Source organism: Rhyacophila brunnea, unplaced genomic scaffold (assembly GCF_057557595.1).
Source record: "Rhyacophila brunnea isolate RB1 unplaced genomic scaffold, BYU_Rbru_1.0 scaffold_16, whole genome shotgun sequence".
Taxonomy (NCBI): domain Eukaryota; kingdom Metazoa; phylum Arthropoda; class Insecta; order Trichoptera; family Rhyacophilidae; genus Rhyacophila; species Rhyacophila brunnea.
Genome location: NW_028232816.1, coordinates 10,863,102 through 10,876,919, shown reverse-complemented (window position 1 = coordinate 10,876,919; position 13,818 = coordinate 10,863,102). Strand labels below are relative to the sequence as shown.

The following is a 13,818-nucleotide window of genomic DNA, read 5'->3' as shown; positions in this document are numbered from 1 at the left end:
CGAATTACAAAATTTTCACGGCACATTGAAAAATACGTCTTTTTTATAAATACCTATCATAATGAGGTTTGATTATTTCGCTGCGCTCATAAAGACGTTCTTACAAACTAAAATCGTACATTGCCCACCTTCAGTTTGGGCAAACTCGATATAAAATCTCATTGGCTGAAAACTGTTCCATAATAATCAGTCAATACCTCATTGGCTGCATAACATATAATACAAATACGCCGAGTAATGAATGGCTCCAAATGTTTTACGAACTGTCAGAAAATGTGTAGGTATGCGTCAAGAATAATTTAGTTAAATTCCTATCATGCCCCATCCCACGCAGGCATACTGTGCCTTCTACATTTTGTAGGCGGAAGAGTTGATAGGCGAGCGGGGGGTCGAACACTGCATTCGTAAGTTGTTGACAAGTTAAAAAATGTGTACCTACTCGCATACTCAATGTTTTAAAATGTTAATGAACTCTAAAGAAAACTTGCACCACAGGCGACTTTTTCAATTTTTTTGGGAATACGAATATAATATTACTTTTTATGATAATTCACATGATTTTCAAAGGAAAATTAATGAAATCCTGCAGCACACTTCTCAACATATTATGTTCGAACCAGTGTGCCATGGCAAACTGGTTGAGAAGCTCTACGCTAGTAAAAACTTTAAAACAAATACCACAGTGCTTGAAACATTTTTCTATTTGGATATACTTTTGAATGAATTCTTTCTTTATTACAGAAATGTGTTCCCGCCTAACTTGATGCAGGCGGCCATTTTCCAGTACAGAACTGATCTCACCAAACCCGAGGGTCTGATGGAAAATGAGACCGGTAAGTTGTATATTCTTGTTTTTCCTTATGTCTAATCCATACGAGGATACCAGTGGCAAGGGATGCTGATAGGCTGTGGAGATCTGACAAAAATAGTGCACACTAAACTATGTCCGTCATACCTACCTAATTGTTTTCATTGAATTTACAATACAAATTGCAAAATGGTGATAATAATTAGATTTTAAAATTCAATTAAACCCTGCCTAATCCAAGCCATCATAGTCTAGATGGGCTGTGGAGATCCGACAAAAATTATGTACACTTTTTCAATCATACTTATTTGTTTTCAATGAATTTAGAGCAAAAATTGCAGATGGTGTTGGTTAGTTTTTTCATTCACAAAACCATAATAGATTAAAAATATTCTTGTATCTACAAAATATCTAAAATTATGTATGATTTAATTGCATAATTTTAGATATGAGGAGCTCATTATCATACACGGCCAAGTCATGTTTTGGCCGATGCTCATTTTTTTGGTTGATTCCGGTAGGGAACTTCAATGCCCACAATTCAATATATATTTCAGTATCAAATTCGGACTAACAGTGTATTAAAATTAACTTAAAATGTGCGTTCAATATCAAAAACGGTCAAATCAGAGGCATCTTGTTATCAAAGCGGCCAAGTCATCAAGGAGCCAATCAGATTGCGGCATTTCAATCAGCTGTTTGCAATCGGGCAATCTTTTGTGTGGAGTTATTTTTGCCTGATATTTAGCAAATTGAAATTTAGTGCCTGCTTGTTTCGTGATTATTAAAGTTAATCAGTATTAAAATGCAACAAGATGTTGCAGAAGTTACTCCCGATAAAGCACGGAAGTGATTACTAACCCCATCTCAATGGAAAAGAACATTGGAATAGCAAAAAAAGTGAATTATTTAACACAACAATTTTAGTGTAAAATGTCAAACCATGCCTCTTCTAACATAATTTCGCCGAAATAACACTAATCAAAAATACCTAATTAAATCACGCCTTTGTATTTATTTTACAAATTAAATACATATCAAAATTCAAAACGTATAAAGTTTTTTAATGCCAATTTAATAGTTTATTATGGTAATCCATTTACTTGCAACTCGTTATGTAGTTGAGATAATATTTACCAATTTAATTGATGTGGTATAAAGATTTCTTCAATAAAAATTTTGTTTGTGTTTTACGAATAGTGTTTTATGAATAGTCATATCCGCGAAGAAGAGACTAGTGTAGATTATTATTAGTTCCATAGTAAATGGATAAGATGCCATTTAAAATAAAATGAAATTGAATGCACCCTATTTTTATAATTTATATTTAGGTTTATTTTATTTTTAATCGTTTGTGTTATTATTATGGACAAAGACCCTAGTATTGTGACAATTCAGTATTTTATTATAATAACATTATAAGGATTAAATATTATAAGGATATTAAAAATGAAGCATAGCAATTTTATTATTTATTATGAATAATATATAATTATTCTTTTCAGCCATTTGAATATATTTATTTTCAATTAATAAGAATAAACGAATGATTGATAATGAGCTAAAATAACTGCTGTAATACTGAATTCCCTATGTAAATTTTAATTTTAAATGCCATTTCAACTCATTTTAGTTTCAAAAGCAGCCAAGTCAACTTCTTAGTATCAAACACGGCCAAGTCATGTATTCAAGCTGATTTTCTGACAAAACTAAGCATCTTCAACAAAATTTTATCTTTTCAATTATCGTCTTATTGAAGGTATAGGAATTTGTATAGATTGCATAAAAACATGAAATGTCATGAAAAGGTAGTCAAACAAACTTTCGCCTCTCCTGAAAAAAAAGTGAACTTGACTTGGCCGTGTTTGATAATGAGCTCGTCATATCTATTATGGATTGGTTTACGCAGGGTTTAATTGAATTTTAAAAACTAACCAACACTATCTGCAATATGTAGTTTTAGTTCAAATGCTGAATCTCCTGAAAAGATAAGAGATTGAACGGTCTTTAATATACGGCCATATATTTCCGATACAACATTTCATGGTGAAGTGTGATACGGTGAACTGCATACGTACAAGTTTACGGATACGAGTTTACCTAGGGTGTCAATAATTCTCATTACAGCTCTGTCTATTGCAAATGTAATGGAGAGGAAAAACAAGAAAACTGCAGTACCTCGGTCACATTACGAGAGGAAAAAAGTACAGCATTCCTCACTCGTTATCATTGGTAAACGCAGCAGAGGACGATGCCACATTTTGTGACTTAAAAATGTTAGTACAGTTCCACCAAACTGTTCCGAGGAAGTAGACGATAGAGTGAACATTGCCCAACCTGTGATATGTGATAGCACCAGAAGAAATGGAATGTTAGTGAGTGAGTGCATGATATGGTATTTTTTCAATATTCTTTCACCTTGTGATTTGCGTCGACTTTCAGTTCCGCTGACATCGTACACGCTGGGCCACAAGTATACAGACGGAACCAATGTATTGGGGCTGGTCATGTTCAGTGTGGTGCTGGGAATCACCATCGGAAAGATGGGAGCCCTCGCCAAGCCCCTGCAAGACTTCTTCGTCGCTCTCTCCGAAGCCATGATGATCATCACCAACTGGGTTATCTGGTAGGTCTCGCTTTAAACACTTTTAATTGTTGGCAATTTATTTTCACAGCTAATTCAGGCAACCTTATTGATAGGGTGACAAAATTTGGAAAATGCGAAAACGGGACACTTTCAGTGGAATAATATATTATTTAATACATTTTTAAATAAAACGGCTCATTTTTGACATCCTAGGAATATTTTAACGAGCTTTCTCTATTTTTCTTTATTTTATTAAATTATGGTTATTCTTTCGTGATGGACAAAAATGTTTCGAGCGGCTGCATTTACCTACACATAACTGAATGGTGCATTTAGACGGAGACACACGAGTGTCGCGTTCTTTTATAATGTATGTAAATGCGGCATCTCGACACACCGGTGGCTGGACACAGTATCCCATGTGAAACTGCTCAAAGTGTCCGCTTATGAAGTCGTGGGCCTCGAGTTCGAATCCCGGGTCTGGCAAATTCACAATTTTTCAATGTGTGTTTGTGTTGAGCAAAATAATGGCTAGCATCGATTTCTTTTAAAAAATATTGTTTACGAAACCTCTTCATGAGGCGGGCGGCCAAGGTCCCACATTGACTGTGGGCCTAATTCTCATTTTTGTACAGGAACTGATATTTCTCAAGCAAAGTGTAGCACTCATCAATTCATGTAATGTGAATCAATGTTCATGTAAATATTAGTTACGATTACCGACCCAATAATTTCACACTACCTATATAGTACGTATGGATGGGATAATAAATCAATTCAAAGAAATCATGGCAATTACCTTACAGGTATTAGTTTTGAAAATTCTCATATTTGAATTATTTTTATGAATCAAAATAAATTAAATGCTGTGTACTGAATCTTCGCTGTTGCTATGGAAACTATATATCAATGGAAACCAAACAATTTTGTTTATCCTATCTAAATACAAGTAACTAAAGCCTTCCACGCTTTTGCTATAAATAGTATTTGAATGTGTTTCGATGATTTGATTTTAGGATCTCACCCATCGGAGTGTTCTTCCTGGTGTCAGCCAAGCTGTTGGAAATCAAGAGCTTCAACGAGATTGTGGGCCAGCTGGGATGGTACTTTGTGACCGTCCTCTTGGGACTGTTCATCCACGGGTTCGGTACACTCACTGTTCTATTCTTCCTCACCACCAGAAAGTTACCGTTCGGCTACATCTCGCAGATGGGTCAGGTGCTGGCCACCGCTTTCGGAACTGCCTCAAGGTATTTGCGCATATTATTCTTTTCTCTTAGCATTGGACGTTAATAAGGTAGATATTCAAGGCTCCGTATCGTCAGATCACAGTGTAAAATTGTTAGTTCTGAAATATGTTATCTAATTAGTACTATCGACTGAGGGGGTATTTGATAGAATTTCAATTTAAATTCTAATTGAAATATATTTTATACTATTCCATTTTAGTCATTTTTTGCAACAACCAATGGTAAATGCCAACTGACAATGAATGCAGTTAATTCTCGTTTATATAAGAAATTTATACAATAAAATAACATTAAAACCTTATTACCTTCCAAGTAAAGGAGCAATTAGTATAAAAATTAATTTTGGAAATTTTAAGTATTTGTAAAAACCCATAGTGGATACCAGGGATACCTACATTAGATAGATACTCACTGTTAATACATTCAGTAAGCGCATTAAATTGTCATTATTCATAAATAATGGAACTAGGTAATTTGTTAGAATTTTTATAAAATTGGCTTATGAGAAATGTCACTAAATATACCTACCTCACCTACCTACTAAATAAATAAAAATAAACAATATTAATCCATAATATTAGTAAATGGAATGCATCAACCATATCACCAAAATGTCAGACTTTTAGAAGGTATTGCCTTTGCTAAATTCTGGAGCAATATTCTGTAGCCATTGATTGAAGACCTAAGACAACTAAGAACAGTGTCTGTTTATCAGAGATTTTCTTTTCTAATTATTCTTTCATCGGCTTGTTACCTGTTAATGTTGTTATACCATGGTCTGTTGATATCTTTCAGCTCTGCCACCATGCCAATCACCATCGGTTGCTGTGACAAGATGGGTCTGGATCCCCGAGTGTCTCGCTTCGTCATTCCCATCGGTGCCACCATCAACATGGACGGAACAGCCCTCTACGAAGCGGTGGCGGCCATTTTCATTGCACAGCTCAGAAGTGTGCCACTTTCATTTGGAAACATTGTTGCTATTTGGTAAGAAATGCATTTTTATAGGTTAAAAATGCGTAGTGGTCAGGTCGCTTTTACTGTACAGCTTGTGCACTCAACTACCTCTGCAAATGTAATCCAAAAGTTTCACATTGCATCACCTGTATACTATCACATCCACGGCCTGACCTAGAGACCGACAAGTTTAATATGAGGCTCCGCTGGATAGCCAGAGCCTCGCGTTAAACTTGTCAGTCTCTAAACTGGCATGTGAACGCCACAGAGAAAGTCTTCAGTAGCTCTTAGCGACAAAGGTATGAATAAATAAAGTGGAACGCATAAGATCAGACTTTGTAAGATTGACTGCTGTGAAAGTACTTTTTCGGTTTTTTGTTTTCGGCAATTTATACAGAAAAATATAATATTACTAGCTGACCCAGCAAACGTTGTTCTGCCATATAAATTATTTCTAGTGAATATTTTGGTTCTTAAATAAAAAATAACGAATGTATCGTAAGTGTGTGGGGATGGGATCTATGACAGAAAGAGAAATAGAGCGCTGTAGACGATGACCGCCGATAAAAACAAAAAAACATCAACCATTCATTTTCTCAATTCAAAATGAGTAATGATGTTCATAATGAATGAATTACCTGTGGCAGGATCTCGTTCTTTACTATTTATGCAATATCCGTTTTGTCCCTTCCAGAAAATTAGCGGATATTGGAGAGCGTTGTATGAACGGTGTGTGTCAGCGATGAACTCCAGATTATTGTTTCTTCTTCGAATCACGATTTCTCGCGTCGATGTGCGGTCGCCAACCATGATTCCAGCAATGTCGTCAACAACAGTCGCATTGAATCAACGTACGTGCTCTCCAGCTGGTGTTTTATCAGGATTGATGACAATAGCGTGATTGTCACTTTGCAATTCGTGCATGTGTGCTTTGAAGAATTTCAATAATTCATTGTGCTCATTCAACAGGGCGTCCAGTTCGCCGACGATGCGCCTGGCATTAGGCGAATTGAGGCTATTGTAGCCGCAACGTGCATCCACATGATTGATGTCCTCACCGCCGCGCCCATGAAGTAGATTTGTAAAAATGTATGTGGTTCGTTTGGCATTGGCAGCAATGAGCCTACTTTGTGGTATACTTGACCTTTGATTTTGAACGTAGAATGGAATTGTTGACCATTTGCCGCAGTATTGTGAACTATTTCTGTTGCTCCGGACGAAGTCATTTGGAAGCATGAATTGAATGTGTGAATGGACTTCAGGAACAGGTTTGAATCTGGAACCGTGCCGATGAGCAAGCCGTTCAATGGTTCTGGTGGTATCTCAATTTCTGGTAGTTGCACTTTTACTGATGCGCAACACATCCCGGCTGACTCATGTTTAAATTTGAGCGCATGACAATGGCGACATTCTTTGTCCATAGCACCAATCAGCACTTTCGGATGAGCGGAATATTCAATATCTGGCTCGTACTCGAATGCGAGACGAAGGAACGAAGCGAATGTAAATGTTCGATGTACTTGTTGGCGTTGTCGGTCATTTGCTCTGCGTGTGTTAACTACGAACCGGCGCGCTTGGCTCCGTTCCAATTGTCGTTGTTGATTTTGTTCAGCTCGTGCCTCTTGTGATTGAGATGTACGCAATTGCGACATGCTCACACGCACGTTTTTGTTATTTTGTTGGATTTGTTCGTCTGTTCTTTCTGCTCTACTATTTCGCATGTTTGTTGCTTTATTCGTTCGACGGCCCAAATGGCCCCCCTTGCGTCTTGCTAGCATTGTGCACTGTAATACACGCACATAAAAATAGATAAATTAAAATAAATCGTACAAAATTTTGCACGCACTGCGTTGTGATATGCCGAATGAAATGTCAAAATGACGCGACGCTTCTCTTGAATTCTTCTCGGATGTAGCGCCATCTGTCATTCAACAACATAAATAATTTCGTTCTGTTTGAAATACGAACGACGGTTAAATTGAAAATTAAAAATTGTTCATACAAAAATAATAAAATCACGATTAAAAAATGGGAGGGTGGGGGTAGGAGGGTGAAAATTTGGGGTTATAGGTATATTTTTATGCCAAATAATAAAAAAAAATACAAAAAAAAAATTGTCAAAAAAATAAAAGAAAAATTTTCTGGATAGAGATACCCTAATCACATAGCGGTATGAAATATACTTGTTGACCTATTCTCATACCTAACAAATATACATAAAAAAATTCATAAAAATCGGTCTAGCCATTTCGGAGGAGTTCGACCACAAACATCGTGACACGAGATTTTTATATATATAGAGATTTGTTAAATATCATAATATAATGGTCAATTTATAAATATGGTTAACCTTTGATTTAATGACAAACTGTATTATTCTTTATATTTTTTGGTGTGAATGAAATTTTATTTTAGTTTTCTGCAGTGGATAAAGTGTGCTGAAAAAATATTTTATAGGTGCCACTGTTAATTTATAATATTTAATTGATTAGAAAAGTAATATTAGGTTCATGTTAAAATGAATAATAAAATTCATTCTAACCGCTGCAATGATTTTTCACAATTTAATCACGTTTAGTGTAAAGAATTCCTAACTTGGTAATTTTGACCAATGATAATAACGGAAACGTGCTAAAGTGATAATACTGTTAAGAATAGACCTGCAGGAAATAAAATGGATTTATTATAATTTTTTCGACTGTCTGAATTTATTATTATTGTTACAGTACTTTCATATAATATTAATCTAGATACCTATGTAATAATTATTAATGTTCCACTGTGTGTCATGTTCCTAATAATTTAATTGTATATACCCTCTTTCTGATCGAATTTCTTATGATTGCACCAACCTACCTAAATATGCCAGCTTAAAATTTTAGATTATTGTTATAAATATGAATTATTGTGTTTCAGTGTAACGGCCACAGCAGCTAGTATCGGAGCAGCTGGAATCCCTCAGGCTGGACTCGTCACCATGGTGATGGTGCTCGACACTGTTGGTCTCCCTGCCAAAGATGTTACTATCATTATTGCCGTAGATTGGCTTTTGTGAGTTCTTCACATACTTTTAATATCCTATAATATATGGAGGGTTACATGTAATGTTTGAGGCTTTCACGGTTGTTTTTTATCGTAGTATGTTCTTGGGTTACCACCGTGTCTCCTTCTTCCTTCTTTACTCAACGTTTCGGGCTCGTTGCAGAGGCCATTATCAATAATGGCCTCTGCAACGAGCCCGAAACGTCGAGTAAAGAAGGAAGAGGGAGACACGGTGGAAACCCAAGAACATACTACGGTTACATGTAAATTGTACATAAAACATTTCACCGTAACACAGTTCGTCGTGAGCTTTCTAAAGAGATGACCGTATACTATACGGTCTCCAATTTTATTAGATTCAATATGAACGTTAATTCAATTTTCATAGCTGATTTTGGCAAAATTTATGAATACAACAAATAATCCAGTATATCGCCTATTTTCAAAATTTGTTTGCTGCTGGCTTCCTGTAAAGTGTAAACCGACAAGAAACGTGTTTTTTTTAGACATGAATTTTATCTTAGTACTATACGACCCAAAGAGGTCTGACGGTCTTTAATATACAGCCATATATTTCCGATACAATATTTCATGGTGAACTGCATACGTACAAGTTTCCGGACACGATATATTAAAATATTTGCAGAACCCTTATTTATTAGCAGACGTGTCGGATGAACAATACACTCAATATTGCTTGAGAATTTCACATAATTATTTCAAATTCCGTTAATAATGGCTACCGTCTTTTGTAATTGTAAATTTGCAATAATGCAAGTAGACTGGCGAACAACAGGGATTCTTGGAAGCCCCGCGTGGTGTCCATATGCTCCAACTAAGGGGCAGACATGGTTGAAGAGAAAGACTGCCGCAGACCTTCACATACCTAAAACCACCACTTTTTGAGAGAAAGTTTTGTGGATATGCTTTAATTCTCAGTAGATTGTGCGTTTGTTAATTGAAAGATTTTTGATGTATAAGATCTTTAAGATAGTCGAAAATAAATAATAAGATGGGTAAGTAAGTACGTAACGGATTTGCAGAGAATTTGAAACTAAAAATGAAAGGTACGGCATTCTAATCCTGCCTAAACTTTTCTATGCCTCACGATATTACTATGGCAGTATCTCTCAGGCCTCAGATGTTTAACGACACACATTTAATGTAGAGCAAAGCTCTTACTAAAATTGCTGCAATACTGATAATTTGTTGCTTAGTATTTCATAATTATTCAAACAGATGTCACTGTGTCACAATTTGAGTTTAAAGTCAAACGAGATAACTCGCAAAATTTAGATGTGCGGCCTGTCGATCACGGCCTCATAGAGCAAGAAAGTTCGCTGAAAATTTTTGACATTGAGCGTTCTGTTGTAGGGACCGCTTCCGTACCACGATCAATGTGATGTGCGACATGCTTGGCGCAATCATTGTGGTACACCTCTCCAAGTCAGACATCAAGAAGGATCTGGATGCCGACAAAGTCAACGCGGAGCCGCACGAACTGCTCGAGCTCGGCAAGACCAACATCGAAGACAAATGAGCGGCCCACCGCACACCAGTGTCGCCATGCATCAAATATTTCCAGAATTGATCGTCAACGGATATCTCAAAGGATTTATGTCTGTGAAGCTGTGCTAGGGATTCGATTGGTCGATTTGAACTCGGATGTGTGCTTGCCATATTTAAATTAGTTTTATTTTTTATAGCTTATGTTCATATTTTCTTATTATTTTTAATTTGTATTTTACGATGCGAAAACAATTATTGACAACACTGAAAAATACCCAACAATAGGTTTGTAGGATTGCCAACATGAGGTTGATAATAATAACACTTAATTTTATAGAATTTCAATATGTTAAGTTGGCTGCTTTTATAATACCTCTATTTTAGATGACAGTTGGATATTGTTTCATGTTTTTCAGCGTTTATACCTATGAATTATACTTCCAGATTAAATCATTTAATAATTATTACGACTTTTTAGACCTCATAATTGTATTATTTATTTGTATTTTTAATCAAATAGATTTATTATGTTATGACGGTGAGATTTGTTTTGTTTTTGTAGAAATTTTATTTTATGCCGTCGGTCGTGCGGTGTCAGAGTGCGAATTGAATGATTCGTGAGGGATTAATTATCAATTCTATTGAATATTATTGACGGAGGGAAAGCCGAAGTACAATAAAAAAAACGTATCCATTAAATGTTAATAATTATATGTATTATAATAAATATCATCGTTAACCCTACAAATTTTAAATAGTCGCTGTGTCGCTCAGTGTTCGAATACGTGGAAAGTCTTTAGACTTAAATTAATTAATGTTCAAAGTATGTTATAAATATTAAAATTTAGTAGGTACAGTTATAAAAGTGTCAGAACACTCTAAAGGTATGAACCGAATACAATAAAAATAGTATGTAATATAATATATTATATAGATATATTTATTGGCGTGAAAATTAAAAATGATTACTGCCACTAAACTTTTATCCCAGTTGTTTTGAACACAGAGCTTTAAAATATAAATTATATTTTTTATTTAAATCGATGCGATTGAATTATTTTATAACTGGCAATAAATAGTTTAAAATGTCTTTTTGAAAGCTTTAAGCCTCACTCATTATTTTATTTTCTCGTTATGTTTAATGGTAATTTAATTGAATCATTATTGCATTTAAATTTCAGAGATTTTAATTTACTTTTTGAATTAATTTTAATCGAGTCTATTTTATTTTTAAGGCAACATTCGATAGCCATAATCAAAAAAAAAAAAAAACCCGACAACATACCATGAAAGCATCACAATGTGCTTGTGTGAGTGATAATAATATTCATTAGTAAAAAAAAAACATAGTTTTTTAAAAACATTCAATTTTGACGATAGAAATTTTGAAAAATATAATTAAATAGAGATATAATTGTGAACTCGAAGAGTCGTTATTAATAATTTATATTTCCTTAGTGGAAATCGTAAAAAAATGTTGTATGAAGTCACGATTTAAAATTGTTTGATTGATTTTGGTGCTGTCTGTGTCATTTATTATAATACTCCCATATTCTTTACGTTAAACATAATCGGGACCCAAATGTTGGCATACTTTATTTTTAATCTTGTACACAATTGTTTATAAATACATTATTAAATTGTCAATACAGATGAAAGTTCATTACAATAGTCATAAAATTTATGCATTAACTCTTATTATGTTGTGTATTAACGTTAGAAATGAATAAAGTGGAAAAAAATATTGCTGTGTTTTATTATGTTTATGTAAATTTTATTCGTTGTTTAACGCGTGCATGCTACCTGTGCTCCTGTATGGCTCTGAGACATGGCATCTTACTAAGCTTCAAAGGTTTCAGCTTTTGAGCTTTGAGAATCGATGTCTCCGCCGAATTTTAGGGTACATTGGTACGACCGAGTTACAAACACCTGGGTTCGTGAACGGACACAGCAGCCTTCGGTGATTGAGGTAATCACGAAGAGACGTTTTACGTGGCTGGGACACGTGTTCAGGATGCCGCCAAAGAGTCCGACACTTCGTACCCTTGTGGCACAGCCTCAAGGGTTCCGTTGCCGTGGCCAGCCCTCCCTCACCCTGCAGTGGTGCTATAAAAGCGACTTACGTGCGCAGGTCTGACATGGTGGGAGGCGCAAGAGTTGGCGATGGACCGAGGGAAGTGGCGCAAACTTGTGCTTGCCCTATGCCCCAATGCTGGGTCATGACAGGGTGAAAGAAGAAGAAGAAATTTTCGTCATTATTGAGGTCGTTCAACAATCCTTATTACCTATATCGCAGTATTATTGTAAGTCTGTGACCTTAAGTGTATTAGTAGGCGCACTGAGGTAGTTGTCTACATTAACTTCTTTGTTTATTGATCATTACCTATTCAATAAAATGTTGATACCGGATGAAGATCTCCCACAGGAGACCACCTCAAAGGACAGACCGAACCATCAACTTTCCCATAACACCACAGCCTACGTCCACTCTTCGCGGTTCTCACAACCCTCGGCCGAGCAGAGCCCGCCTCCTTGAAATTCAAATTCGTCCGCTCTCCCGCCAAAACAGACGCGGTCTATCGACAGCGCTGCCACTACTCAATCCGTCGGTAAAACAGGGAGGTTCGCGACCGAGAGCAACAGGATTCCGCGATCTGTCAGTTGGATGGGCGCGAAAAGCGCTCTCTTTCCCCTAACGCCGAACGAACAGCATCGACCGCAAAATCTCTCTCTCACATCGGATGCCGGACAGCGAGCATTGCCTCTGCTCGCCTCGGACGCGAAGCCAAGCCAGCATCTCCCGCCAAAAAGATCACATCGGCAGATCGCCAAGCCGCAAGGACTGACTCTCGCCTCGGATGCCATGCATCAGCAGCACAGCACGTCTACAGCCTGCCAAATCGCCATTACCAACCCACCGCCAACGACAATACCCTGTATCAACGATAAAATAAACCAGCCGCAACAGCATACACCGTGCGTTTCTGTCTCCCACCCCCGCTTCTTTGGCCATGACATTATCACGGTCTGCCAAGGCCGGTGATAATGTCATATCCCTCAATATGGATTAATGGGTCAAGACAAACCTAAATCAACAACTCGATTGAGTGTAATCAAATAGGAACACACAATACCTTTGTTTCGATACGATAAATTGGTGTCAAAAAAAGGGTCAGATTTTCTTTCAATAAAATAAAAATCCTAGGCAAAGTGCTTAGTAAAACTAAATTATTCTTCTTCTTCGATGGCGCTACAGCTCAAGTCAAGCCCTGGCCTCCTCCACCGCCGTCCTCCAGCCGGAACGGTCCTCCGCACGTCTTTTCCAGTTCATGATTTTTAGCAGCTGGTTGGCATCTTTTATAATGTTGTCACCCCCTCGTGTGCGTGACTTTCCCACTGGCCTTTTCCCCCCTGGGTTTCCTTCAAGGATCTTCTTCGGCATCCGTGACTCAGGCATATGCTGGACATGGCCTGCCCAGTTTAGCCTCTGGAGTTTTATGAAGGTGGAGAGTTTTGAATCTTGGTATAAGCGGTATAGTTCCGTGTTGTACTTAATTCTCGACTCCCCACCATCATTCATGGGTCCGTATATCCGCCTCAGGATCTTTCTCTCAAAGCAGTCCACCATTTCAGCTGCTTTCATATTTAGTGTCCATGACTCGCAC

The 13,818-nt window shown here is 36.7% G+C and overlaps 1 protein-coding gene across 1 annotated transcript in view; it reads left to right on the top strand.

Annotated features, from left to right (window-relative positions):
• The window catches only part of Eaat1 (Excitatory amino acid transporter 1), a 164,960-nt gene extending 154,132 nt beyond the window's left edge, over positions 1-10,828 (top strand). Inside the window, exons 3-8 of the mRNA XM_085943515.1 lie at positions 742-833; positions 3,251-3,434; positions 4,412-4,645; positions 5,441-5,632; positions 8,519-8,653; positions 10,019-10,828. Coding sequence (XP_085799641.1) covers positions 742-833; positions 3,251-3,434; positions 4,412-4,645; positions 5,441-5,632; positions 8,519-8,653; positions 10,019-10,184 — 1,003 coding nt within the window. The 3' untranslated portion in view covers positions 10,185-10,828. The remainder of the gene's footprint in view (positions 1-741; positions 834-3,250; positions 3,435-4,411; positions 4,646-5,440; positions 5,633-8,518; positions 8,654-10,018) is intronic.
• Positions 10,829-13,818: the final 2,990 nt, after the last annotated feature.